We start from the raw sequence: 25550 nt of genomic DNA, 5'->3' as shown, positions 1-25550 counted from the left end.
TTGCCAGAGCTATGGACACTTTATGCTTAGGTGGATTCTTTATCGGAAAATCCCATCACGACCACCGAGACCCGGCATGCAGATATGTCGGACTGTCTCAAAAATGATAGACCTCGAGTCTTTCGAGGCATTGCTGTTCATCGGCCACGGCTGTCCACACAATCGTGAAAGCGCACAATAGAACCACACAGGTGGTGAAATACCTGTGTTTTAGGAACATTCCACCACCTGTGGCGGAAAAGTACATTTTCTGGTGAGCCTATCATATTTGAAACACCAAATCCTCACACACAAAGTTGATGCGGTGGATAGTAGCGGCCCTCTATGTCACTGATGGTGACTCCGACTCTGATTGTTCCGACGCCAAAATACACACCAACAACCCCGGACACACAAAGGTTGAAAGGTCTCTGAGACGGTCTGTTTCCACCCAAGCCACAAATTTCAAACTCGTGTCAAATCTGTGCACCACATCAACCGTAACACCAACGTCGATTTGGGTTGACCACAGGCGGGATATGCAAAGGGTAACCACAGAAGAGGTCGTTCGATCCCATACGAGATATTCGGTGACGAACAGAACCAGACTGGTGCCATAAGGAGTTGACATCTACATCCTACTGCGATATAAGTACACAGGGAAAGGGTCTTGTGTGGACGATGGAACCGTGGATTTTACATTGTATACGTGATGGAGCTCTTTTTTTCTTTGAAAAAGATAATATCGGAGGTCGAGAGAACATACACTCGGATGATTTAAAATAAAAAGACTTAATAAATGTCATCACTCCCATTATAAACACAACGAACCAGGAGACGAAGCTGGCTCGGAATCTAAAAACATAAATCACAATCATTACGTCTCAACCCAAGAGAAAATGTAGTCTCTGGGATCTATATGCGAACAGAAAAAGAAAATGCACGACGCTCTAAAACTGCGAGACCGCAACAGCAACAGCCTGCGAGTCACTGTGGCTGATGCTAACGCTGATCTGCTTGACACCCGCCTGCTTGGCGGCAGCGGCAGCAGCACCATGAAGCTGGAGATATGTTAGCATTGTTATTGGAATCGTAGAGGGAATCATGCACTTACGTTAACCACCGGAGCGCCGTTGGCATCAACTCCGATCTCGATATCCTTCAGGGCAGCACCGGCACCCTTGCTGCTGACACCCAATGACTTGAAGACAGCTTCCTTGGCGCTCCATCGGCCTGCAAACGAGGACTGGGGAGAGGCAGCCTTGCGGCAGTAGTCTTGTTCACTCTGAGTGAAGTTGCGCTCGACGAAGGTCTCGTTCTCAATGTTGACGGAATCGATGTGCTCGACGTCAACGCCGACCTTTGAGTTCTCGGCGGCATTGGCCTTGGCAAGGGACTCGAGGGTCTGGCGAGTGCTTTCGGACTCCTTGACTTCGGGGGCAGTGGTAGAGTACTTGAGCTCAGAGGTCTTCTTGTCGACAGACACGCGGTAGTCAGGGTTCAGGAAGACCTTGCTCTGCTGCTCATCCTCGTAAGGAGCCTTGGTCTTGGCAACGAAGATGCTGTTGTTGATCAGGCCGTTGTGGAAGTAGCGGTAGGCCTTCTTCTGGCGAGCCTCGACCTTGGTCTTGTAGGCCTGGTACTGAGCCTGGTCAAGAGTGGCGAACAGGTACTTGGGGTGAATACCAATAACCTGCGCACCCTTCTGACCGAAACCGAAGGAGGTGACGGAGAACGCCTTGACACCGTCGGTCTGGATGCTGCGGCTGGGGTAGACAATGTAGTCGAACTTCTCCATGACCTTGTCAACGTTGTCGGCGTTGCGGTTGCCGGGAACGAGACCGCTGTCCAAGACTTGCAAGCAGCCGTTGAACATCCAGGCACCGGCGGCACCCTTGGGGTGACCAGTGAGGTACTTCTGGAAGATACCCATGACTGCATTACCCTTGGTACGTCCAAGGTGCTTCATCTGTTGGCAAATGACATCGGACTCGTTCTTGTCGTTTGCAACAGTCGAAGTACCGTGGAAGGATGCGATATCAATGTCGTCAACTGTAAGACCCCAGGTAGCCATGGCACCACGGAGGGGAGCAATGCGAGGATCCTGCTTCCAGAAGTTGTTACCCAAACTGAATTGGGCATCCTTCTCCTGGCGAATGGCTTCGCGCTCAATGTGCTGAGCACGCTCCTGCATGTAATCGGCCTCGTTGAAGGTCTCATCACTCTGAGCCTTCATGGCATCAGCCTCCTCCTGAAGGTACAGAAGCTCAGCTTCCTGCCATTCCTTGATCTGCTTCTTGCGAAGATCCAATTGACGGCGACGGTACTTAATGTCCAACAGAGGGGACGGGAACTTGCCAGGGTTCTCGCGGGCGGTGGTCAGGACACCCTGACCAGGAGCGGGAACGGACCGTCCGATCTTGTCAGTGGCGGTCGTGGTCAGAGCAATGATACCGTGAATGGGTACACCCATGTCGAGAGCAAGCTGTGCGGTCATGATAAGTTGCATACCGCAACCCTGGGACTCCATGAAACCAGCACGAGTGGTGGTAGTGGGTCGTGACATCTCTTGCGGGGTGCGGCCATGGGCGAATTCATCTTCAGCGTTGCTAGTGGCCTTCATGTTGGCGAACTCGTAAGAGCCCTCCTCCTGGAAGTCATCGAAGCCACCGACGAAGCAAACACGGGCCTTGCCCTCGACAATGGTCTCGTAACCAATGTCCACAGACTCAACAGCTGTGGCGCAAGCACCGACGGGAGTCTTGATAGGACCGGTAGAGGACAACAGAAGCATGTTGACCCAGGCGGACATAGTGTTGATGAAGGACTCCTGCAAGATATCCTTTTGCAACGGCTTATCCATGAAGCGATCCTTGTACATACCGCGCAAAGCGTGGGTACCACCAATACCCGAACCAATACAGTTACCAACCTCAGACAGGTGGACATACTTGTAGAACTCGTAAGGGTCGGTGATACCGGCGGAAAGCATAGCCTCAGCGGTACAGACCAGAACAAAGAGGGTCACAGGATCCACCTGCTCAATAATATCGTCGGGGATACCATAGCGGCTGGCGTCCCAGCCTGTGGGCACCTGACCGGCGACAAGACGATCGAACTGCAGAGCCTTGGGGATAAGCATGGTGGCACCCTTGCGAAGACGGACAGTGTACTCTCCAGACTCGGGGATCTCGAAGATCTCGACCTTGTCTCCATGCTCACGCTTGAACTCTTCGGCTGTCTCCTTAGAAGACTCGAAAGGTTCGAGGTCCTCCTGGATGACAATTTCTTGGAGAAGTTGCTTCTTCTTAGGATCGTATCCCTTGAACAACTCGGGCTCGATGAGACGGATACCAGTGTGCTCCAAGATGTGCTTCTCGTACTTGGGCTTGACATCCTTGTCATCAACGGGCTCACCAGTCTTGGCATCAACCCAACCAGAGTAGGCTTGCCCCTTGAGGGGACCGTTGTGGTGCTTAATCAGACCCATGATCCACGCCATTTCAACGCAGCCCTCCAATGAGAACTTGCCCTTGGATTCCATCTCCCATCGGGTACGGGAGTTACCCCAAGGACCGACTTCAGAGAAACCAGTGACAACGACAACCTTGTCCAGGTTGACCATGCCCTTAAGAGACTCATTGAGCGGCTTGACTTCCTTCTCCCAGTCGGGCAGGTTAGGGAATTCAAACTTGATGTTGGCACGGGGCTCAGCAACAACCTTCTTGTAAAGAACGCCACTGTCCTCGCCGTTAACGACCTTGTGCTCGATGGCAGTCTCCTTGATGACAGCCTGGCGGACATCGCTGGTCTCCATGATGTCGGTGCGAAGCTTGGTCATCAGACCCTTCAGGTCGGGAATGAATTGCAGACCACCGTTGAGATCAGCAAACACTGGGTCGAGCTGGCAGAGGTTGACGATGGCCGGGGACATCAGTCCGAGAAGGTTGAAAGCCATCTCCTGCTGGGAGAATGTGCGGACGCCAAGCTTCTCGACGCCTTCAGCGACCATGTTGTTGCCGCTCATCAGACCAGTACCACGGGTCCAGCCAATGACCGCACCACAGATGGTGAGGTAGTGGCCCCAGTTCTCCGAGTACCAACGGTTGAAGAGAGTCTCCAGAGCAAGCTTGGACTCGGAGTACAGGCCATCATTACCGAAGGTGCCGTGGTTGGGCGACAGGGGCAAGACAACTTGAGCGGGGCGAGTCTCGAAGCCATGAGCTTGCTTGTGGGTCTTGACCGAACCCAAAAGACGGAGCAGGTTGGTCAACATGATACGGTGAGCAAGTTCGGACTTGGAATCGATAGAGTCGATCTCGCGACCGTTCTCGGGGATGGCAGCGAAGGGAACGACGAAGTCCAAGTCCCAGCCAAGACCCTTCTTAGTGTCGTAGATGTAGTCAACCAAAGCCTCAACATCCTGCTTGCTACCTTGGTTGAAAGGCACAACCACGAGCTGGGAACCACGAGCACCGTAACGGGCGTACATGGCCTGGTAATACTCGGTTACCTCGCGCGAGAAGCGACTGGTAGTGACAATGACCTGAGCACCACCGCTGATCAGACCTTGGAGGACCTCAGCACCAATGGAACCGGCACCGGCACCGGTCATCAGAACGTTCTTGCCCTGGAAGCTAAGACCGTCCTTGGCAGCTGACTCCATCACGTTCAGATAGATGCCAGTCAGCTTCTTGTTATAATCCCAGCCGTGATCAGTCTTCTTCTTCAGGTGCAGGAAAGGAATAGTTTCCACCTTTCCAGGGCGGGTGGTAGCAGTGCGCTTGCTAGCACTACGGCCCTTCTTGGAGTGGCCATTCTCCTGAGGGATAATTTGGCTCTCGTTCATGCCAAGAGCGTGAACGACGTCCTTGTACAATGCATCAAACTGGATCTGCGACGACTTGGAGAGACGATGCTGCTTGCGAATGAGCTTGTAAACACTCTTCAGGTCGTTCTGAACCTTAGTGCGGTTGCTGTACTCTGAGATAGGGCCTCCCTCAGCCATTTGCTTGACGTAATGCTCGAGCTTGCGAGCGCTGGTGCGAGGAGTTTCCTTGTAGCCAATGTTGCCACGGGCATCGATGGTTGTTTGAGGACCAGTAGGGACAGCGACGTCCTTGTAAACTGGGGCCACTTCCAACACTTCACGACAGTTCTCAATAAGCTGCTGTCCAAGTTCCTTGGCCAGCTGGTATGTCTCTCCGCGCTCAGTTGGGCAGTTGTCGATGTGGTACTGCATGAAGTCGAGGAGGAGGGGGTTGGAGCGGTTCATGATGCGGATACACTGGCTGACAATTTCACGGTCTACCACCTGCAGGCGGCCAAAGATAATATCGTAATACATGCTCAAGGCATCTTGGCGAGCCCAGTTCCATGAAGAGTCGTAAACACGGGCCTTCAGCTGATCGAATGATGGCTCGATGCCCGAGGCGTAGAAGTCGCCATGCTCTGCTTGCCACAAGTCCAGCTGAGCCTGCAGCGCTTTCTGGGTCTCTTGCGATGTCACGTAGGCCTTTTCACCACCACGGAGGTCCATCTTGAGGTAGCGGGCAATGATCTCAAGCTGCTGCTTGAACAGAGCTCGTTGATCCTTGGTCAGAGCATCAATGGCCGCAGGGTCCATGACCATGCCACCACCGCCGCCGCCACCATCACCACCGGCAACCGGAGCCGAAAGGTTGATTCCGGCGCTGGCGGCATACTTGTTAGCCAAGTCGTCGAGATAGGCCTTAGCATCCGCTTCCGATCCAAGACGAGCAGCAGGCTCCATGGTGAGAGCAAGCAGGAGCACACCATCCTGGCGGCCGGATCCCAGACCCCAGCGAGTCTCCAGGTATTTTCTAACAGAAGTGTTGTTGAAGCCACCGGGCATTTTGGAGGAGACCATTCTGGCGATGAGCGAGGAAGACTGCTTGCCAAGTTGGCCGTTGAATGTGGCTTGCATCGAGGCACCCAACTCATCGAGGGGAACGTCCTCGGGCTTCTCGGGTGTGGAACCGAACTCCTTGCCCAGGTCACCTAGGATTTCATTTTGTAATGTGGACTTGCCTATTCACAAGTTAGGTTAGTACTTTTTTAGGGGGAGGTGAGGGATCTGGCTGCACTTACCTCCAACAAGGTCCTTAATGGCTTTTGACAATGGGACATCTCCCAGGCTCTTCTTTAGCTTCTGAGCAACCAGTGTCCGCAGAATGTCGACTGCTGTGACCGGGACATCTTCCACTGAAGCAGCGGGGCCTGCACTGGGGGGGTGGCGGAGGGGCTCCAGCTGCAGGAGCGGCAGCTGGTGCTGCCGCAGGGGCACCCGAGGAAGCGGGCTCTGCAGCAACCTCTGGCTCTTCCTCCGCGGGCACGACATCATAGTAGATCTCACTGGCATCCTTATTATAGCAGAGAATCTGACGCTGGACTGAAGTGGCAGCATCGTAAGCCTCGTACTTAGAGGCTAGTGTCCGACGGGCCATTCCTCCAAGGGTATCTGCGGGACCGATCTCAACAATGCGCTCGGTGCGCTGTTCGGCGAGGATCACATCTTGGGTCTCGATCCATCGGACGGGGGAGGCGAATTGGTAGGCGAGCAGCTCCACCAACAAGGTGTGAGCGAGCTCTTGTTCAACTTCCGGACGCATGATAGAAGTAATGGGTATCAATTGATTAAACAGAAGGACGAAATTAGGACAAATGTCCGGGTTTGGGGGCGCGACAGAGTCGTCGTAGAGTGCCCAGGCGGAGGAAGGAGTGAGTAGGGGAGGTTGAGTTGAAGAAAAGTAATAGGAGAGAATTAGAATAGGAGTCAATCCTATGGGTGAAATGTATCAGTGAAAGTCCCCAAGACAAATTGGATTGAACCAGAAAGAGGAAGGGAAAAAAAGGTGGGAAAGGAAATGGAGCACGGAGATAGATGTGGTATCAATTAATACCGGATGGTAATTTTCTCCCAGTTTTAAACAGTGAACAATGAAAATAAATGACAACGTACCACTCACTTCTACACTCCGTAGACAACGATGGAATTGAAAAGATGATATTCGGGGAATAGGAAGAGTAATAATGCTGATGATCCCACAAAATTATCAAGTCATTAAAAGCGAGATTCGGAGGAATGGGGAGGGACGAGGTCAAATTGGTGAGGGCGTTGGGGGTTCCAGAGCTCCCGGCCGAAGGATCTGACACTAAGCACCGATTTGCCGCATTGCGTGGATCATCTAGTAGCTGGGGTCAGGGGAATATACTAGCGTGTTCTGTTGTAAATAGGAATCCCAACGGCAATTACCAATCGACCCAATAAGATAGGTAGATTATATTTATGGGCTGATATCTAGATAGCATTATAGATGTTTACTATATTAAAATATCGAAATATAAAAACATAAAAAATATGAAAATATTAAAAATATCCCTTTTCAGGTTCAAATTACAATACATGTGTAACACAGTGTACTAATTCCCAACGGGTTCAACCCAAGTCAGAACCCATTGGGGCGGGTCTCCCATCGCGCTAAACCCCTTTGAGCTGTCTGCAGTTCAACCAGAGACCTTTTTTTTCTTTCCCTATTGCTTCCTTCCCCTTCAGGCTCAATTGTGCTCTGGACCTCTTTTCCTATTTTATATGTATATCTGTTGAAACTGTGTCCCTCTACTTTTCTTTATTCCCTTGATAATACCCCCCTTTTTTTACTTCAAGACCTTCCAAAGACTCAGGTCTTCCAGTGAGTTGGCCCCTCTACACCGTTTGATGTTGTGCTTGAAATCTAACAAGGAAACTCAGGAAACCCCTCTTCGATTCTAGGGTCCCTCTGGTCTTTTCACTCTTAATCTCCTTCTATTTCCTTTTAACAAAGAGAGAACGACATCATGTACGGCACATTGACCGGTCCTCAAACCGGTATCAACACCCCCCGATCCTCTCAATCCCTCCGCCCTCTTATCCTCTCGCATGGATCCCTCGAGTTCTCTTTCCTCGTCCCTACCTCGCTTCACTTCCATGCATCGCAGTTGAAAGACAGCTTTACTGCTTCTTTACCCGAGCCCACAGACGAATTGGCCCAAGATGATGAGCCATCATCAGTGACCGAATTGGTCGCCCGCTACATTGGCCATGTGGCCCACGAGCTCGAGGAGGAGGACGATGCACAGGGCAACTACCTGGACGTTCTGAAGCTCATCTTGAATGAATTTGAACGTGCCTTCATGCGTGGTAATGATGTTCACGCCGTGGCAGCTGCGCTCCCCGGCATTGTTGCCAAGAAGAACCAAGTCGTTGAGGCCTACTATGCCGGGCGAGCTGCGGCGGGCCGGCCCACCAAGCCCTACGATTCGGCTTTGTTCCGTGCGGCATCCGACGAGGCCGCGGGTATCTACTCGGTGTTCGGTGGCCAAGGCAATATTGAGGAGTACTTTGATGAATTGCGCAACATCTACACCACGTACCCTTCTTTCGTCGAAGAGCTCATTACTTCCTCCGCCGAATTGCTCCAATCACTCTCTCACGAGCCCGAAGCTAGCAAGCTCTACCCCAAGGGTATGAACATCATGAAATGGCTGCAAGATCGGGATGCACAGCCCGATATCGATTACCTGGTGTCCGCGCCCGTGAGTCTGCCATTGATTGGTTTGGTCCAGTTGGCCCACTATATGGTTACCTGCAAAGTCCTGGGCCGCCAGCCCGGTGATATCCTGGAACGCATCCTCGGTACCACAGGTCACTCCCAGGGAGTCGTCACCGCTGCCGCCATTGCAACCGCTACCACCTGGGAGTCCTTCGCCACAGCGGCCCAGAGTGCTCTGACCATGCTGTTCTGGATTGGTCTGCGCAGTCAGCAAGCCTACCCTCGCACCTCTATCGCCCCGTCCGTTCTCCAGGACTCGATTGAGAATGGCGAGGGAACCCCCACTCCCATGCTGTCCATCCGTGACCTCTCGCTCGCCGCTGTTCAGGACCACATCGATGCCACCAACCAACATTTGCCCGAGGACCGCCACATCTCCATTTCCCTAGTGAACAGTGCTCGCAACTTTGTGGTGACTGGTCCTCCCATCTCGCTCTACGGTCTGAATGTTCGCCTCCGTAAGGTCAAGGCGGCCACCGGACTTGATCAGAACCGTATGCCATTCACCCAGCGCAAGGTTCGCTTTGTCAACCGTTTCCTCCCTATCACTGCCCCCTTCCACAGCCAGTACCTTGTTTCTGCCTACGACCGCATTCTCGAGGATCTGGAAGATGTTGTTGACATCTCCGCCAAGTCCCTGGCGATCCCTGTCTTCCACACCAAGACTGGAGAGGATCTGCGACAACTAGGCGACAAGAGCATTGTGCCCTCGTTGGTTCGCATGATCACCCACGATGCGGTGAACTGGGAGAAGGCCACTGTCTTCCCCCGTGCAACCCACATCGTTGACTTCGGCCCCGGTGGCATCTCTGGTTTGGGCGTTCTGACCAACAGAAACAAGGACGGTACCGGTGTTCGGGTCATCCTCGCTGGTGAAATGGACGGAACCAATGCGGAGGTCGGCTACAAGCCAGAGCTGTTCGACCGTGATGAGCATTCTGTCAAGTTTGCTGTTGACTGGGTTAAGGAACACGGCCCTCGCCTGACACAGACATCTACTGGTCAAACCTACGTCGACACCAAGATGAGCCGTCTGTTGGGAATCCCCCTGTCATGGTGGCTGGTATGACCCCCACCACCGTCGCTTGGGACTTTGTGGCTGCTACTATGAACGCCGGTTATCACATCGAGCTGGCTGGTGGTGGCTACTACAACGCGAAGACGATGACGGAGGCCATTACCAAGATCGAGAAGGCCATCCCTCCCGGACGTGGTATCACTATTAACCTGATCTATGTCAACCCCCGTGCGATGGCCTGGCAGATTCCGATGATCGGTCGGTTGCGCGCGGAAGGCGTGCCTATTGAGGGTCTGACCATTGGCGCTGGTGTGCCGTCTATTGAAGTTGCCAATGAATACATTGAAACTCTTGGTATCAAGCACATTTCCTTCAAGCCTGGCTCCGTTGATGCGATTCAGCAAGTCATCAATATCGCCAAGGCCAACCCTAAGTTCCCCATCATCCTTCAGTGGACTGGTGGCCGTGGCGGTGGTCACCACTCCTTCGAGGACTTCCACCAGCCCATTCTCCAGATGTACAGCCGTATTCGCAAGCAAGATAACATTGTGCTTGTTGCCGGCAGTGGCTTCGGTGGTTCGGAAGACACTTACCCTTACCTCTCGGGTACGTGGTCCGCCAAGTATGGCTACCCTCATATGCCCTTCGACGGCTGTCTCTTCGGCTCTCGCATGATGATCGCGAAGGAGGCACACACCTCTTACAACGCCAAGAAAGCAATTGCGGATGCCCCTGGTGTGGACGATGAGGAGTGGGAGAAGACCTACCAGAAACCAACAGGTGGTGTGATCACTGTTCTGTCCGAGATGGGTGAGCCTATCCACAAGCTGGCCACTCGCGGTGTGCTGTTCTGGGCGGAGATGGACCAAAAGATCTTCAAGCTGGACAAGGCCAAGCGTGTCCCTGAGCTCAAGAAGCAACGGAACTACATCATCAAGAAGTTGAATGATGACTTCCACAAGGTCTGGTTTGGCCGCAACGCTGCAGGCGAGACTGTGGATCTGGAAGATATGACTTATGCTGAGGTCGTTCGCCGCATGGTGGACCTCATGTACATCAAGCACCAGTCGCGATGGATCGATCCCTCGCTCAAGCGCTTGACGGGCGACTTCCTCCGTCGTCTCGAGGAGCGTTTCACTACGGCTGAGGGCCAGGCATCGTTGCTCCAAAGTTATTCCGATATCGATACCCCCTACCCTACCGTGGACAACATTTTGTCTGCTTACCCCGAAGCTGCCGATCAGCTGATCAACGCGCAGGATGTGCAGCACTTCCTGCTGCTCTGCCAGAGACGCGGCCAGAAGCCCGTGCCTTTCGTCCCCGTGCTGGATGAGAACTTTGAGTTCTTCTTCAAGAAGGATTCTCTGTGGCAGAGTGAGGATCTTGAGGCTATTGTCGATCAAGACGTCGGCCGAACCTGTATTCTTCAGGGTCCTATGGCTGCCCGCTTCTCCAACATCATTGATGAGCCTGTCAAGGACATTCTTGATGGTATTCATCAGGGACACATCGCTAGCCTCCTGCGTGATGTCTACGGTGGCGACAGCACCAAGGTTCCTGTCATTGAGTACTTCGGTGGGCAGCTTCTGAACACCACCGAATCTGAAATTGACGGTTTGGTTATTTCGGAAGAGCCAAGCAAGACCAGCTTCCGCTTGTCTTCCACTGCAGCCCTACCAGACTCGGACCGCTGGCTCGGTCTTCTTGCCGGTGACGTTTACTCCTGGAGACATGCTCTGTTCTTGGCCGATGTTTTCGTTCAGGGCCACCGCTTCCAATCCAACCCCATGAAGCGGATTGTCGCTCCCACCGCAGGCATGTATGTTGAAGTAACCAACCCCAATGATCCTCCCAAGACTGTCATCAGCGTGCGAGAGCCGTACCAGTCTGGCAAGTTGGTCAAGACCGTCGAGGCCAAGATCAACGAGCAGGGACAGGTCAGTCTCACCTTGTTCGAGGGCCGCACCGCCGAGAATGGCGTTGTCCCTCTGGACTTCTTGTTCACATATCACCCCGAGACTGGATACGCCCCTATTCGTGAGGTTATGGGTGACCGCAACGATCGCATCAAGGAGTTCTACTACCGCATCTGGTTCGGCAACAAGGACGTGCCCTTCGACACCCCCACTACTGCCACCTTCAGTGGTGGCCAGAAAACCATCACTGCCCAGGATGTTGCCGACTTCGTTCACGCAGTTGGCAACACTGGTGAGGCTTTCGTTGACCGTCCTGGCAAGGAGGTCTTTGCCCCTATGGACTTTGCCATTGTGGCAGGCTGGCAGGCAATCACCAAGCCTATCTTCCCTCGCACCATTGACGGAGATCTGCTGAAGCTTGTCCACCTGTCCAACGGATTCAAGATGGTGCCCGGTGCCCAGCCCCTAAAGGTTGGCGATGTTCTGGACACCACGGCCCAGATTAACTCTGTCATCAACCAGGATTCTGGTAAGATGGTCGAGGTCTGCGGCACCATCAAGCGAGACAACAAAGCCATCATGCATGTCACCAGTCAGTTCCTGTACCGGGGTGCTTACACCGACTTCGAGAATACCTTCCAGCGCAAGGATGAGGTCCCCATTCAGGTTCACCTCGCAACCAGCCGGGACGTCGCCATCCTCCGCTCCAAGGAATGGTTCCGCATGGACGACTCTGACATTGAGCTTCTCGGCCAGACCCTGACCTTCCGCTTGCAGAGTTTGATCCGTTTCAAGAACACCACTGTCTTCAGCAACGTCCAGACCGTTGGACAGGTTCTTCTCGAGCTTCCCACCAAGGAGGTCATCCAAGTGGCATCTGTCGAATACGAGGCAGGTGACTCACACGGTAACCCTGTGGTTGACTACCTCCAGCGTAACGGAACTTCCATTGAGCAGCCAGTCTACTTCGAGAACCCCATCCCGCTCAGTGGCAAGACCGCTCTGGAACTGCGTGCCCCCGCCTCCAACGAGACCTATGCCCGTGTGTCTGGTGACTACAACCCCATCCACGTGTCGCGCGTCTTCTCCAGCTATGCCAACTTGCCCGGAACCATCACCCATGGCATGTACAGCAGTGCCGCTGTTCGCAGCCTTGTCGAGACCTGGGCCGCCGAGAACAACATTGGTCGTGTTCGTGGCTTCCAAGTTTCACTTGTCGGCATGGTCCTGCCCAACGACATGATCACCGTCAAGCTCCAGCATGTCGGTATGATTGCTGGTCGCAAGATCATCAAGGTTGAGGCTAGCAACAAGGAGACAGAAGAGAAGGTTCTCCAGGGTGAGGCCGAGGTTGAGCAGCCAGTCACTTCCTACGTCTTCACTGGCCAGGGTTCTCAGGAGCAGGGAATGGGTATGGAGCTGTATGCTTCTAGCCCAGTGGCCCAGGAGGTCTGGGACCGGGCTGATCGCCACTTCATGGAGAACTACGGTCTTTCCATTATTGACATCGTCAAGAACAACCCCAAGGAGCTAACCGTCTATTTCGGTGGTCCCCGGGGTAAGGCCATCCGGGAGAACTACATGGCCATGACCTTCGAGTCTGTGAACGCCGATGGGTCCATCAAGTCTGAGAAGATCTTCAAGGAGGTCGATGAGAACACTGCCTCGTATACCTACCGCTCTCCCACCGGTCTTCTCTCTGCCACCCAGTTCACTCAGCCAGCCTTGACTCTGATGGAGAAGGCCAGCTTTGAGGACATGCGCACCAAGGGATTGGTGCAGCGCGACAGCAGCTTCGCTGGTCACTCACTTGGTGAATACTCGGCTTTGGCCGCTCTGGCTGATGTCATGCCCATTGAGAGCTTGGTGTCTGTCGTGTTCTACCGTGGTCTGACCATGCAAGTCGCCGTCGAGCGTGATGCCCAGGGTCGCTCCAACTACTCCATGTGCGCTGTCAACCCCAGCCGTATCTCCAAGACTTTCAACGAGCAGGCACTCCAGTACGTTGTTGAGAACATTTCCGAGACCACTGGCTGGCTGCTGGAAATTGTCAACTACAACGTTGCCAACATGCAATACGTCGCCGCTGGTGACCTCCGTGCTCTTGACTGCCTCACCAACCTGCTGAACTTCTTGAAGGCGCAGAACATTGACATTCCCGCTCTTATGGAGAGCATGTCCTTGGAGGACGTCAAGGAGCACTTGGTCAGTATCATCCAGGAATGTGTCAAGCAAACCGAGGCCAAGCCTCGTCCCATCGCCCTGGAGCGTGGTTTCGCCACCATTCCTCTCAAGGGTATCGATGTGCCCTTCCACAGTACTTTCCTGCGCTCTGGTGTGAAGCCCTTCCGTTCCTTCTTGTTGAAGAAGATCAACAAGACCACCATCGACCCCAGCAAGTTGGTCGGCAAGTACATCCCCAACGTTACTGCGCGTCCCTTCGAGATCACCAAGGAATACTTCGAGGATGTGTACAGACTCACCAACTCGCCCCGCATTGCCTCTATCTTGGCGAACTGGGAAAAGTACGAAGAGGGCAACGAGACCGTTGCGAAATAATCTATTCCTGTTGATATCCTCTTTATAATGTTGTGTTTTTGATAGACCATTTTTTCGCTCTCATGGGTCATTATGTGATATGTCTCAAAGCCTTGGAGTTTTTATGTGCATGTATATGAGTTTCAGTTCGCATTTTAATACAGTTCTTTTCCATATCAGTTATACTTCCATACTCTTCTTGCACTTCCTAGAAATGTGCCAATATTTTATACAAAGATGAAACCTCAAGCAATTTACATATTAAACGCCAAACTGTTAACTATGGTAGTGGCAACATGTCACTAAATTGATCAGCCCCCTCAATAGGACTTAGCCAGTTCAGTCGTTGCTTGGTGTATATCTCCACCACAGGCGTCCGTTCATTCAAAATCCCCTTATCATCAAATATCCCGGCCCGGACGACTGTAGTCTCCTCGGAATCTCCATTGGGGTTGGTCTTCCGTCCAAATAGCGGGGTGCCTATCACTTTCGTCAGTTGCTTATCTTCCCCAACATTCAGTATGATACAAACCACAGTCAGGGCAGAAGTAATTCTTAATAGCGTTTCCACTATCCGATGTCTTTGGCACTTCCTTGGGACTTCCAGAGACCTTCAGGTCTGCAGTTTTGATGATGAAGTTGTAGCTATAGGGTGCCCCTGTAAGCTTGCGACAGTCGACACAGTGGCACAGTGCCTAATGGAGTGTAATGTTAGGTTAGGTTATAAACATTGAATCCTACAGACTGTACTAACCGATGCTAGAGGCTGGCCAACATATTCGATTCGAACATTGCCGCAAAAACAACCACCAACAGCCATTTTTATGTAGTATCTGCTGAAGCGTTTCAGAGTGACATTAGGCAACATATAAATAAGTTGGCTACATTCCGATGTCAGGGCTAACTGGCTTCTGACTAAGCACTTGGTGGCCCCAACAATAAAGTATTGGGCAAGCCCATTCCAACCATTACGACGATAACTCATGGTTATATATATATATATATACAAACGTACGAATGAAAATGATAACACGGAGTAAAAAAATTGTCAGGCTTATCACTTTACAGCGTACAGTAGGTATAATTTGACGAAAAAGCATAAAACGTACAGAGACTTTTCTATATATGAACAAAGATATCTGAACATCATTATCGCCCCGCACGGTTGAGAGGACCCCAGTTGGCACGGGGATTGAGCTGGTACCGCACCAGTCGTTTCTTGGTATGCGTAGCAGACACTTCACGGCCTAGAGCTTCATCAAAGACCACCTCAAGGGTGCTAGGGTGAGGCCGCGTGAAGAGCTGTGCTGGTGCCTTTCCCTTTTCCTTTTCCGGCACAGGCTGGGCATCGGCACCGGCATCAGCATCGGGGAGAGTCTCCGCAGAAGCGGCAGGGGCATTTTTCCAAGAGTTCCGCGATCCGGACCGGTAGAGAGCGGCTTCAACCTTAGTGACTAAGTCACTAACATTTTTGCCACCCTCGACGGCAGACATCAGGTCTTTTTTGAGGATAGATAACCATTGATCTTCGTCGCCCAATTTACGCAGGTTTTCACGGCTCTTGCTCATAATCGTCGCACCGGCGGTTTCGGGCTTCAAGGAACTCTCCTTGATAGGCGATTCCTGACGGACCCACTCGCGCATGATCTCCCAAATCACCTCCCAGGGCGCATCAGTGCGGATTGAGTTTGGCTTCGTGTGGCTACGAGTAGAGCGGTATCCGAGATGGCTGAGAGCACCGCGGAATTCGTCGATTGGGATGGTAGTGGCGTGAATGACCTTTGCGAGAGCACTGAGTGAGAAGTAGAATGGGTATTTTTCCCGAGCGGCAACGTCCATTCGAGGAATGATGGCTGGGTAGGCAGGGTCATGCTGGTTCTTGGCGCTTGGCGGGGGTTGTTTGGGAGTGGGTTGCTCGGATGAAGATGGTGTGAGGTCCAGGTCCTCTTCGAGGGCAGTGGTCAACATTCCCTCAATCCGAGCACAGGTCTGATATGTTTCGGGATCAGCTCCAGGAAGCATGTCCAAGATTTTCTGGATAAAGTCAGGATTGTGTAGCCGGCCGCCCCACATAGGTCCTGCAATATGTGTTTTTGTGCCGCAGTGCTCGCAGTGCGGTCCGGCTGTGGGCCCTTTGGCCAGGCCGTGGTGGTATATGGGGTTCCCCTTGCGGTCCAATCTGGCTTTGGTAGATATAAGGGTTTGTGTTGACCATGCGCCACAGCCGGTATCGCAATTGTATACGAGCATTGTGTTGCCTGCGGTAAATTTGACCTGTGCGGGAGATCGGTGGATCCGAACAAAGACGCGAGCGTAAAAGTCGATAGATAGAGACAATAATGGCTCGATGGCCACTCCATACTTAGATGCGGACATGGCAATAGCATTCAAGATCAATCGCAGACCACCTTCATGTGAGTGGAGGCCTTTAATAGGGATACCACCGTACAGAGAGAATGCTTTTTCCGAATAACCAGTTGACGCCCAGACACCGGCATCAGTGCAAGTAACACACAAAAGGCCACCATCTTTGGCTGCTTGCACTGCGGCATCCAGGAACGGAGATGCTGTGCCATATGGATCCAAATCAATGACGTCGAACTTGCTCGCGTGGTCAAGCCCATACATGTAAACTCGAGCATCGGCCAGATTGGGTTGAATCGTCGTAAGGTTGTTGTAGTCGATGTTTTTCTTCATAGACTTGATTGCTGACTCTGACAGGTCATTAGCCACGACCTTTGTGACAAATGGAAGCTCCGAGGCATAGCGAAGGGCACGCAGCCCAGTTGCAGACAGGGCATCAAGAACAGTGAAGGAAGCTGCGGTTTGCTCTGGTCGGGCGGCTGACTGCGGTTCTTGATCGGCCAGAGGAGCGGAGAGTGGTTGGTCGTTGGACTCTGTGCTTTCCTTTTGTTCTGCATTTGGGGCGGGTCTCGGGTTCTCGGTCTGGTCGTCTTCACGCTTCCGTTTCTTTTCCCCATTGCCTGCCTGTTTCTTCAGCTTCAGGGCCGCTTTTTGCTTCTTCTTGAGGTCGATAATATGTTCTCCATGAGCGCGAATGGCTAGCACACTAAGGTCGCGATTAAATTGTTGGATTGGGTTGTAGAAGACGGATTGCATTTGGTCATCGGCCTTGAGATCCTTCTTCGTTCCCTTGGAGGCGGCCGCTTGGGCAGGCGGGTTGAGGATCTTCGCCAAACCTTCCTTGACAATATGATAATTGTCTCCCTGGTATTCCACCAGCTGGATCTGAGGTTCCTCCATGACTCTAGAAGTGGAAAAGATTCGAGATCGGATCGAGGTGGGGGTCAAGCGGGGGAATTGGGCGAGAATAAGGGTGGGAACGAGTCTTCGCTTAGCGCATTTCGTTGCTGATCCAAAAATCAACGAGGGGTTCATGAGCGAAGCCTTTTACAGCATGTCGCAAGAGACGTTGAATGCGACGGAGAAAAAGATTCTACGCACAGACCAACTTCCAGTACACAACAATACCTGTTTTGTAATTTATATCAACTATAAAAGTAAGTACATACATACATGGAGAGCTATATCAGAACCAACTCTCACAATGAGAGATCAAGTAGCCCTATTTGTACCTAGTAGGTCACAGACAATTATCTCAGTGACACATCGGAGGATGAGTCTTGATTTGTGTATGGTAGAATTGATATTTTCCATGTCTTCAGACTCTTTTTATACATTAGGATTAAGTCTATGGGGATATTGTGTATAATCATACAAAGCTGTCACAGCCACTCCCCAATGATCGGGATGTGACTATACATCTCATTCCACCCCTTGGCTTCCCATCCCGCACCTTCGCCGGCACGTCCAACAACACCAAGGGCACCTGCAAGCCAGAGAGCCGCACCAGCAGCCGCGACTCCATTGACAACCCACCACATCTTGCGCTGTCTCTTCGACTTTGTTTCCGTAAGCCCAAGGTAACCATCCAACGAGCCTTTTTGGCCACGCTCCCTGCGTGCTGTGGTCACTCTCCAGCCCATCCAGGTCGCCCAGCCACCAACAAAGTGCCATACACTGGCAGTCACAAAGAAGAAATAGAAGGCATTCCAGAAAACAGGACTCCGAGCGAAGCCATGAGCAATATATCCAAGTCCTACGCCAGAGCTTCCTCCCTCAACGATCAATGGCGTGGCACGGTTGACCCATACGTGGAATCCAATCAGCGGCGCGACAAAGTATCCAGTGCGTGCCTGTAAAGACATCCGTGGCCAGAAATATAACGTGTTTCGCTGTGCGCGAGTCTCGGCGCCGTACAGACGGGCTCTGCGCCTAGCACGAATGTTGCGGAGAGCAATTCCTGAGGCAATATGCGCAATTATAGGAACCGTCAACACAAGATGCTCTAGACCGGGGGCTTGGTATATGGGTCGTGTGAGCAAAAGGTAGGATTCGCTCGCGGGCACGGAGCGAGTCACGAGTGGGATAAGAGAGGTGTTGGCGAGATGTAGGATGAAGAAAGCCGTAGGTGGGTAGGTTGAGTATTTTTGAATACCAGTTACTAAATGATCATTAGGGTTAGAATATGGATGTATAAACTAGCTTATTTGTCGCGTGACGTACGCCATGAATCCCAACGATGACCGCTAAGCCCTAGTTTGGGGATTGAAATTCCAGCTCCATGTTGCGTAAGAGAGGCTGCCCTAGGAAAGTATTCGCCGCTTTCAATATCCAGAACATCATGGACAGGGGATGGGTCTAATTCTTGCAGGGAGATGATAGACTTGGTGTCGATGTCTTCCGGCTTCGAGAGCTCGTCAAACGACATTGTATGATTTTCAGGATTTGGGGGTTTCAGGAACTGGGAAAATAGCACGAAGATAAAATTCGTAAGAAAGTAAGTCGTCAATCATGCATCCATATTTTATAGACAAACTAGGAAAAAGCAGGGAAATGTTGGGGTTTGAAGATCGCTGAGTCGCGAAAATACGGCAGCTCTGATAGGCTACTTCCTCTGCGGGTAATGACGATTGCCCAGAATCCTGGTGGTCAGGTGACTCTGTATACATCGCAGGTTACTACGGAGTATACATAGTAAGTAGTTTGACTTGCTTGATTTACTATAAAGGGTTGGTTGTATATGTGAAAGTCTTACTGATATATCTGAAACAGGATCTATATCGCTAGCTAATAATTAAAAGGAGTGCATAAGTCTAGAAGCTTAGACGATTAATAACAGATCCAATGAACCCATGTATGCCTGATTTCACTGGCGCCGCGCGTTGGACCCGCCAGTTATAAATACGCAGATGGTCGCAATGCGCAGCCGTACTAAACGCTCTCTCTCCGAATATCACTGATACTCTTGTTCAAAAACAATGGCACCGGTATGCTCTTCTTTTTTTGGTCCAAATCTGACACACCCCAGCTAACAATTATAGCGTGGTTTCACAAATCCCGCTCCCAGGGTAATTAATCACCCATGTTTGCCATATCGGCCACCGCCAAGCTAACCCTCATAGACCGAGTCAGCGCGGTCTGCGCTCAGCTCCTTCACCTGTACCCTGTGCAATAAATCCTACTCGCGCCACCCAGAATATGAAGCGCATATCGGCTCATACGACCACCAGCACAGAAAGCGTTTGCAAGATCTCAAACAGCTAACACGTGATCCCAATGCTGTCGAGAAGAACCGCCGCGCAGAACGTAAAGCCGATGCGCAGGCCGGTCTGAAAGTGATTGAGACTCCTGTGAACAATGTGGCACCAAGTGGGGGAAGCACGGGTTTCAAGAAGGGTGGCTTCAAAAGCTCATTCGCTACTATCAAGGGAACAGCGGCCCCCGCACCCCCAGTCAAGAGGAAGAACGTTCTAGGAGATGACGATGAAGATGATATCCCGAAACCTCGAGAGGATGGTCCATCACATGTACGCAAACCCCAAAAGAGTGAAGATGATGATGTGGAAAGCGAAACCGATGAATATGACCAAGAAGGATATTATGATCCTCGCCGGCCATCGGACTGCTTCCCTGGGTGTGTTGCCCAAAAGGTCTGATGTTGTGATGTCGGAAATGACTTGCGAGTTGAATATCTAATGGCGTTGAAGGGTACGGATTATCCTTTGTTTTAATTACTGTACAGCAATGAATTTCCATCTAAGCCGTTTAAGCACATTTACGTTGGTCCTGATCTTGGTGTAATGGTACATGCTTTCCAAAAGACTGTCTAAAACGGTTGGATAACAAAAGCAGAATAAAACGACATAAGATGGAACAGATGAAAGGGTACTAGGCACATGGCTATATTATTGCGAGCTCCTCACTCGCCCTCGTTTATTGGCTTACAGGCGCAGAAGCTTGGCGGCCTGGCTGACAATGGTGTCCTCCTGGGGGAAGGCCATGGCCTCAAGGCCAGCGGCGTAAGGAGTAGGAACCTCAGCACCGGTGACACGGACAGCGGGGGCGGTCAGGTAGTCGAAGCCGTACTCCATGGAGAGAGCGAGGATCTCAGAAGAAAGACCGAACATGGGGTAGCCAGACTCAACGACCATGATGCGGCCGGTCTTCTTGAGGGAGGCAATGATGGTCTCAACATCAAGGGGCTTAATGGAGCGCAGGTTGATAACCTCAGCGTCGACACCGTACTTCTGCTTGAGCTCGGCGGCGGCGGTCAGGGACTGACCGACGCAGCGAGACACAGAGACGATGGTAAGGTCCTTTCCGGGGCGCTCAATCTTGGCCTTACCGATGGGCAGGACGAAGTCGTTCTTCTGGGCAGCCTCGCTCATGGGGAAAGCCTGGCCGTACAAGAGCCTGGCATTGGTTAGTTCACGCGGAATCCAGAAAAATGGGCTGGTGGAATCTTACTCGTTCTCGAGAACAACAACGGGGTTGGGGTCACGGATAGCAGCCTTGAGCAGACCCTTGGCATCCTCAGCGCTCCAGGGGGAGACAACCTTCAAACCGGGAATGCTGCCGTACCAGGCGGAGTAATCCTGGGAGTGCTGGGCGGCGACACCGGAAGCGAAACCGTTGGGACCGCGGAAAGTGATGTTGCAGGGCTGGATACCACCGGACATGTAGTGAGTCTTAGCGGCGGAGTTGATAATCTGATCGATGGCCTGCATGGCGAAGTTGAAGGTCATGAACTCGCACTAGATCATAAACGATTAGCATGCGATCCTAGATCAACCGTCATTTCCTGAAATACTCACAATGGGGTGCAGACCGGCAAGAGCAGCACCAACGGCGATACCACAGAAGCCGGCCTCTGTGATGGGGGTATCAATAACCCGCTTGGGACCGAAGCGGTCGAGCAGACCCTTGGTCACCTTGTATCTACACGGGCGAAAGGTCAGCGTCGGTTTCGCTTCAACTAGAACTTTAAGGATCACTCACGCTCCGTTGTACTGTGCGACTTCCTCACCAAGGACGAAGGTCTTCTGGTTGAGTTCCAACTCCTCCGCCAAGGCCTCGTTCAAGGCATCACGAACGGTGACCTGCTTGGTGCCATTCTCGGTAGCATATCCACGGCGCAGAATTGAAGGAGCACAGGCGGTCTGGCGGAGATTCGAGCGCAGAGCAGTGGAAGCAAGGCGCGAGGAAAACAGACGAGCTGTTGGGCGGAAAAGTCGGGGAGCTGACATTGCGGAAATATGGGGGGAATTGAGAAGATGAAAACAAAGAAAAAGAAAAAGTATTCAATTAAAGATCGCAGACCGAACCGGACCGCAAAAACAATTGAATAGAAGAACGGGAGAGTAGATCAAAGTGAATGCCCAGGGAAAACTTATCGCCGTATAATCTTTGAGATGCAAATCCGAAGATGTTGGGCAACACGTGATATCAGAGCTCACCGGTACTGTAACCGTAACCATACCAGAATTAGAGAGCTCACCCTAAGGCATCCTCGACCTTCCAAGGTTGTTTACACAACATATCTTCCAAGGTTCTCAGACCTTATCGACTTTTTAGTTGTTATAATTACCTGCTTCCTTCCAGAATCTTTCAAGTTCTGCCAAGTATTTTCCTTGCAGTTAATACATGCTTTTATACACTCTTCCAAGGGTGTATTGTTGGTACTGATGTTGTCCTTGCTCTGGCTACTTCCGTCGGCGCTCGCCGCTCAACCCTCCGCACCCGACCCCATCTCCGCTCCGCTACGAACTCTTGATTTCGGGCAACTGAATTTCCTCCATACTACCGATACTCATGGCTGGCTGGCTGGTCATTTGCAGGAGTAGGCTTTGGACCCTGCTAAGCTTTGAGTTATACTAATCATCGCAGACCGTCCTACTCCGCAGACTGGGGAGACTATATATCGTTTACGACACGCATGCGGGAAAAGGCGGAAGCACAAGGACAAGATCTACTCGTTATAGATACTGGTGACCGAGTCGAAGGGAACGGCCTATATGACTCGTCCGAGCCCAAGGGTATCTACCTTTCAGACATCTTGCAGCACCAGCACATCGACCTGTTGACGTCGGGAAACCACGAACTATACAAGCAAAATACATCGGAAGCTGAGCTTCTTGTCACCGTTCCTAATTTCCGGGGCAACTATCTGGCTTCAAATATCGATATCATTCACCCGACCACGAAGGAGCTTGTGCCTCTAGCCCCGCGGTTTAAGAAGTTTACTACCAAGAAACAAGGCATCCGTATAGTAGCCTTTGGCTTCCTCTTTGATTTCAACGGAAATTACAACAATACTGTGGTTCAAAGAGTATCCTCTACTATCAAAGAGGATTGGTTCCAAGAAGCCATTCGGGATAAAGAAGTGGATCTGTTTTTGGTGATCGGCCATGTGCCTGTTCATTCGCCGGAATATCGGGCGATCTTCAAGGAGATCCGGGGAATTCGTTGGGATACTCCAATCCAATTCTTTGGTGGGCACCAGCACGTGCGTGACTATGCCCAGTATGATTCCAAAGCCTTTGGCCTAGCGAGTGGTCGATTTATGGAAACTGTTGGCTTCATGTCAATCGATGGCCTCGCTAGCAAAACAAGCCAGCAGTCTGCTGCTGGCCCCGTCTTCAAGCGCAGATACATTGACAACAATATCTTTTCTTATTATCATCACACCGGTCTTGATCAAGAGACCTTCCCTACCGAAAAGGGCCTCAATGTCTCCCGATTGATCGCCAAAGCACGGACCGATCTTCATCTGGACCAAATTCATGGATGTGCTCCACATGATTTATGGATGTCGCGAGTCAAGTATCCGGACCCTAGCAGCATCTACACCTGGCTTGAGACTCAGGTTTTGGGTGACTTGAAGGATGAAACTCGTGGAGACACACCTAGGGTAGCCATTATTAATACGGGCGCTATGAGGTTCGATATCTTCAAGGGACCTTTTACCCAAGACTCGACTTTTATTGTATCTCCATTCACCAGCACCTTCCGCTATGTGAAAGATGTGCCATATGACAAGGCACAACTTATTGTCGAGGTTTTGAACGAGCAGCCTCAGGTTTTATCTACGGATGAATCTTCATTGACAACCTTGGGCCCTCTTGAGCAACTTGCATATCCGGAGGACGTGATTGCCCAAAATTGGGCTTCAGCTAGTGGGCAAATTCCCATGTCCGGTCCGGACCTCGTGCCTGGTTACACGACAAAAGACGATGCGGGCACAGATGGCGATGACACCATCCATGCACCCATCAACTTTTACCGCGTGCCCAACTGTATTCAAGCTCTCAAATCTGCCAATGCATCCGAGACACCGAAGACGGTGGACTTGGTCTACCTTGACTTCATCGAGAAATATATAATACTGGCCGCCAAGTTTGCTGGTCTCGATGTCGACATCGCAAAGGAGAGCGATGTGTACATGCCGAACGTGTCTCTAACAAACCTGATCCTTGACTGGGTGAAGAAGAACTGGGAGTGTTGATAAATATACTATGTAGCTCAGTTAATTGTGTTACAATTCATTCCTTTTTTTTTTCTGGACTCAAGTTGTACTGGGGCCAATTGACCACGAAGTAAATATCGGGAGCAAACCGCCTAGCTTTATAATACATTCATATTGGCTATTGACTTAATCACCGCCGTTAAAGGTGAACACACCCTTCCCACTGCGGTAGCCGCCCAAAGTGCCCTGCACACTCTCTGCCAACTCCGGGCCCTCGGACTCCCAGTTCCACTTGACCTCATCCACTGGGATATCCCGGAACTTGCCAGTGCGAGTCAATTGAAGCACATCCTTGATAGTGCTCTCCTTCAGCTCGGGGTTCTTGTCACCCCACTTGCTGACCCAAAACCCGTCGAACGCGAGGTTCTTGAAGATCAGCAGGCCCGAAGGCAATGCAACAGGTTGCTTCGACATGGCCCCGTAGGTCACCATGTGCGAATCAGGAGCCAAAGTCTTAGCCAGAGCGGTGGCATTCTTCCCGCCTACGCAGTTCAACGCCAGACGAATGGGCTCCCGGCCCTGGCGAGTGAACTCGTGAACCATATCCCGGAAGTTGCCAGTAAGCATCTCCTCCTCGGTGATAACAACGGTAGCTCCCAGATCCCGGAGCTCCTTCTTGAGAGCCTCAGTCTCCTCGGGTGTCTTGCGCTGTCGAATGACATTGAGCGTCTTGATTCCCCACTCACGGCCAAGCTGAATAGCTGCCCGTCCGACACCGCTGTTTGCACCGTTCTGAATCACCCATTCCTCGCCGGCACGCATCCAATCCCATTCACAGAAATCCCGAAGCATACGGTACGCAGTGACAGGGTTGACGCTGACAGTGCCAACCTGCAGCGGGGTCAGACCCTCCTTGTTCTCAATCTTGATCAACTGGGATTCGTCCAGCTGTGCGTGGGTACGCCAGGTACCCAGGCCTGTGCGCTTCATAATGACCCAGTCGCCTTTGCTGAGGTTCTTGACGCCCGCACCGGTTGACAGCACCTCGAATGCGCCCTCGTTTCCTCCGACTGCGGCGGGCTCTGCATTTCCGAGTTCTGTTTGGAAGGGAGGTTTGCTGGGATAGACACCCTGGATCTGGTTCACGTCGGCCGGGTTCATCGGCGAAGTCAACAGGCGTAGGTTCACTTGGGTTGCGTGCGGCGCCGAGATTGAGTGCTTGTGAAGGCTAAATTGATCAGGTTTGTTTGTTCAATGGCAGCTTGGGGAACCTACCGCAAGACATCCTTGGGCTCGCCATATTTGGAGTAGATGAGAGCCTTTGCCTGGGTGTAGCCATAGACCGAAACGTATCGCCGACCGAATGGAGCTTGACCGAGCACCTGTGGTACAGCTCTAGCTGAGGCCGGGCGAGCACTTCGGGTGGCCGTCTGTAGTACACTTCGTGAGAACATAGTTGGTAGGTGAAAGAGTGGAGGAGAAGAGAAGTCTAGCAAATCCGGATGACGTCTTGGTCGATTTCGCTCGGCCCGAAGGAATTATTGACATTGTAGCTCCGAGGTCATTCAGAATTGTTAGATATTGTTTATATTTGAGCAATAGCTATTTATTAATAACTGCACTATAAGAACATATAATATCTACATATATAGCTACAT

The 25550-nt window shown here is 51.8% G+C and overlaps 10 protein-coding genes across 10 annotated transcripts; 4 read left to right on the top strand and 6 right to left on the bottom strand.

Annotated features, from left to right (window-relative positions):
- Positions 1-929: 929 nt before the first annotated feature.
- N7487_004052 (trifunctional fatty acid synthase subunit FAS2) lies at positions 930-6611 on the bottom strand (the record flags this gene model as incomplete). Its single annotated transcript, XM_056871799.1, has 4 exons — positions 930-1040; positions 1094-6030; positions 6091-6250; positions 6312-6611. The coding sequence occupies 4 exons, from the start codon at positions 6609-6611 to the stop codon at positions 930-932; spliced, it is 5508 nt and encodes a 1835-aa protein (XP_056729519.1).
- Positions 6612-7836: 1225 nt separating this feature from the next.
- N7487_004051 (uncharacterized protein) lies at positions 7837-9660 on the top strand (the record flags this gene model as incomplete). The annotated part of the gene is made up of 1 exon (XM_056871798.1): positions 7837-9660. The coding sequence occupies one exon, from the start codon at positions 7837-7839 to the stop codon at positions 9658-9660; it is 1824 nt and encodes a 607-aa protein (XP_056729518.1).
- Positions 9661-9698: 38 nt separating this feature from the next.
- Positions 9699-14084, top strand: N7487_004050 (tetrafunctional fatty acid synthase subunit FAS1; the record flags this gene model as incomplete). The annotated part of the gene is made up of 1 exon (XM_056871797.1): positions 9699-14084. One exon carries the CDS (start codon positions 9699-9701, stop codon positions 14082-14084), a length of 4386 nt encoding a protein of 1461 aa, XP_056729517.1.
- A 259-nt stretch (positions 14085-14343) lies between these two features.
- Positions 14344-14883, bottom strand: N7487_004049 (GFA family protein; the record flags this gene model as incomplete). The annotated part of the gene is made up of 3 exons (XM_056871796.1): positions 14344-14543; positions 14596-14758; positions 14818-14883. 3 exons carry the CDS (start codon positions 14881-14883, stop codon positions 14344-14346), a joined length of 429 nt encoding a protein of 142 aa, XP_056729516.1.
- Positions 14884-15212: 329 nt separating this feature from the next.
- On the bottom strand, positions 15213-17598 carry N7487_004048 (tRNA (guanine26-N2)-dimethyltransferase; the record flags this gene model as incomplete). Its single annotated transcript, XM_056871795.1, has 2 exons — positions 15213-17471; positions 17533-17598. 2 exons carry the CDS (start codon positions 17596-17598, stop codon positions 15213-15215), a joined length of 2325 nt encoding a protein of 774 aa, XP_056729515.1.
- A 211-nt stretch (positions 17599-17809) lies between these two features.
- On the bottom strand, positions 17810-18855 carry N7487_004047 (MCP1 family protein; the record flags this gene model as incomplete). Its single annotated transcript, XM_056871794.1, has 2 exons — positions 17810-18588; positions 18651-18855. The coding sequence occupies 2 exons, from the start codon at positions 18853-18855 to the stop codon at positions 17810-17812; spliced, it is 984 nt and encodes a 327-aa protein (XP_056729514.1).
- Positions 18856-19405: 550 nt separating this feature from the next.
- On the top strand, positions 19406-20083 carry N7487_004046 (putative C2H2 finger domain protein; the record flags this gene model as incomplete). The annotated part of the gene is made up of 3 exons (XM_056871793.1): positions 19406-19414; positions 19469-19495; positions 19550-20083. 3 exons carry the CDS (start codon positions 19406-19408, stop codon positions 20081-20083), a joined length of 570 nt encoding a protein of 189 aa, XP_056729513.1.
- A 285-nt stretch (positions 20084-20368) lies between these two features.
- N7487_004045 (pyruvate dehydrogenase (acetyl-transferring) subunit E1 beta) lies at positions 20369-21673 on the bottom strand (the record flags this gene model as incomplete). The annotated part of the gene is made up of 4 exons (XM_056871792.1): positions 20369-20840; positions 20895-21181; positions 21242-21365; positions 21426-21673. 4 exons carry the CDS (start codon positions 21671-21673, stop codon positions 20369-20371), a joined length of 1131 nt encoding a protein of 376 aa, XP_056729512.1.
- Positions 21674-22016: 343 nt separating this feature from the next.
- N7487_004044 (metallophosphoesterase family protein) lies at positions 22017-23931 on the top strand (the record flags this gene model as incomplete). The annotated part of the gene is made up of 2 exons (XM_056871791.1): positions 22017-22266; positions 22314-23931. Exons 1-2 carry the CDS (start codon positions 22112-22114, stop codon positions 23929-23931), a joined length of 1773 nt encoding a protein of 590 aa, XP_056729511.1. The 5' UTR covers positions 22017-22111.
- A 147-nt stretch (positions 23932-24078) lies between these two features.
- Positions 24079-25385, bottom strand: N7487_004043 (enoyl-[acyl-carrier-protein] reductase; the record flags this gene model as incomplete). The annotated part of the gene is made up of 2 exons (XM_056871790.1): positions 25168-25385; positions 24079-25120 (listed from the first exon to the last, which is right to left on the bottom strand). The coding sequence occupies exons 1-2, from the start codon at positions 25344-25346 to the stop codon at positions 24079-24081; spliced, it is 1221 nt and encodes a 406-aa protein (XP_056729510.1). The 5' UTR covers positions 25347-25385.
- Between the last annotated feature and the right edge of the window lie 165 nt (positions 25386-25550).

Source organism: Penicillium crustosum (assembly GCF_028827405.1).
Source record: "Penicillium crustosum strain IBT 35664 chromosome Unknown utg000002l_segment0_segment0, whole genome shotgun sequence".
Lineage (NCBI taxonomy): Eukaryota > Fungi > Ascomycota > Eurotiomycetes > Eurotiales > Aspergillaceae > Penicillium > Penicillium crustosum.
This window is presented reverse-complemented; position numbering and strand designations above follow the sequence as displayed.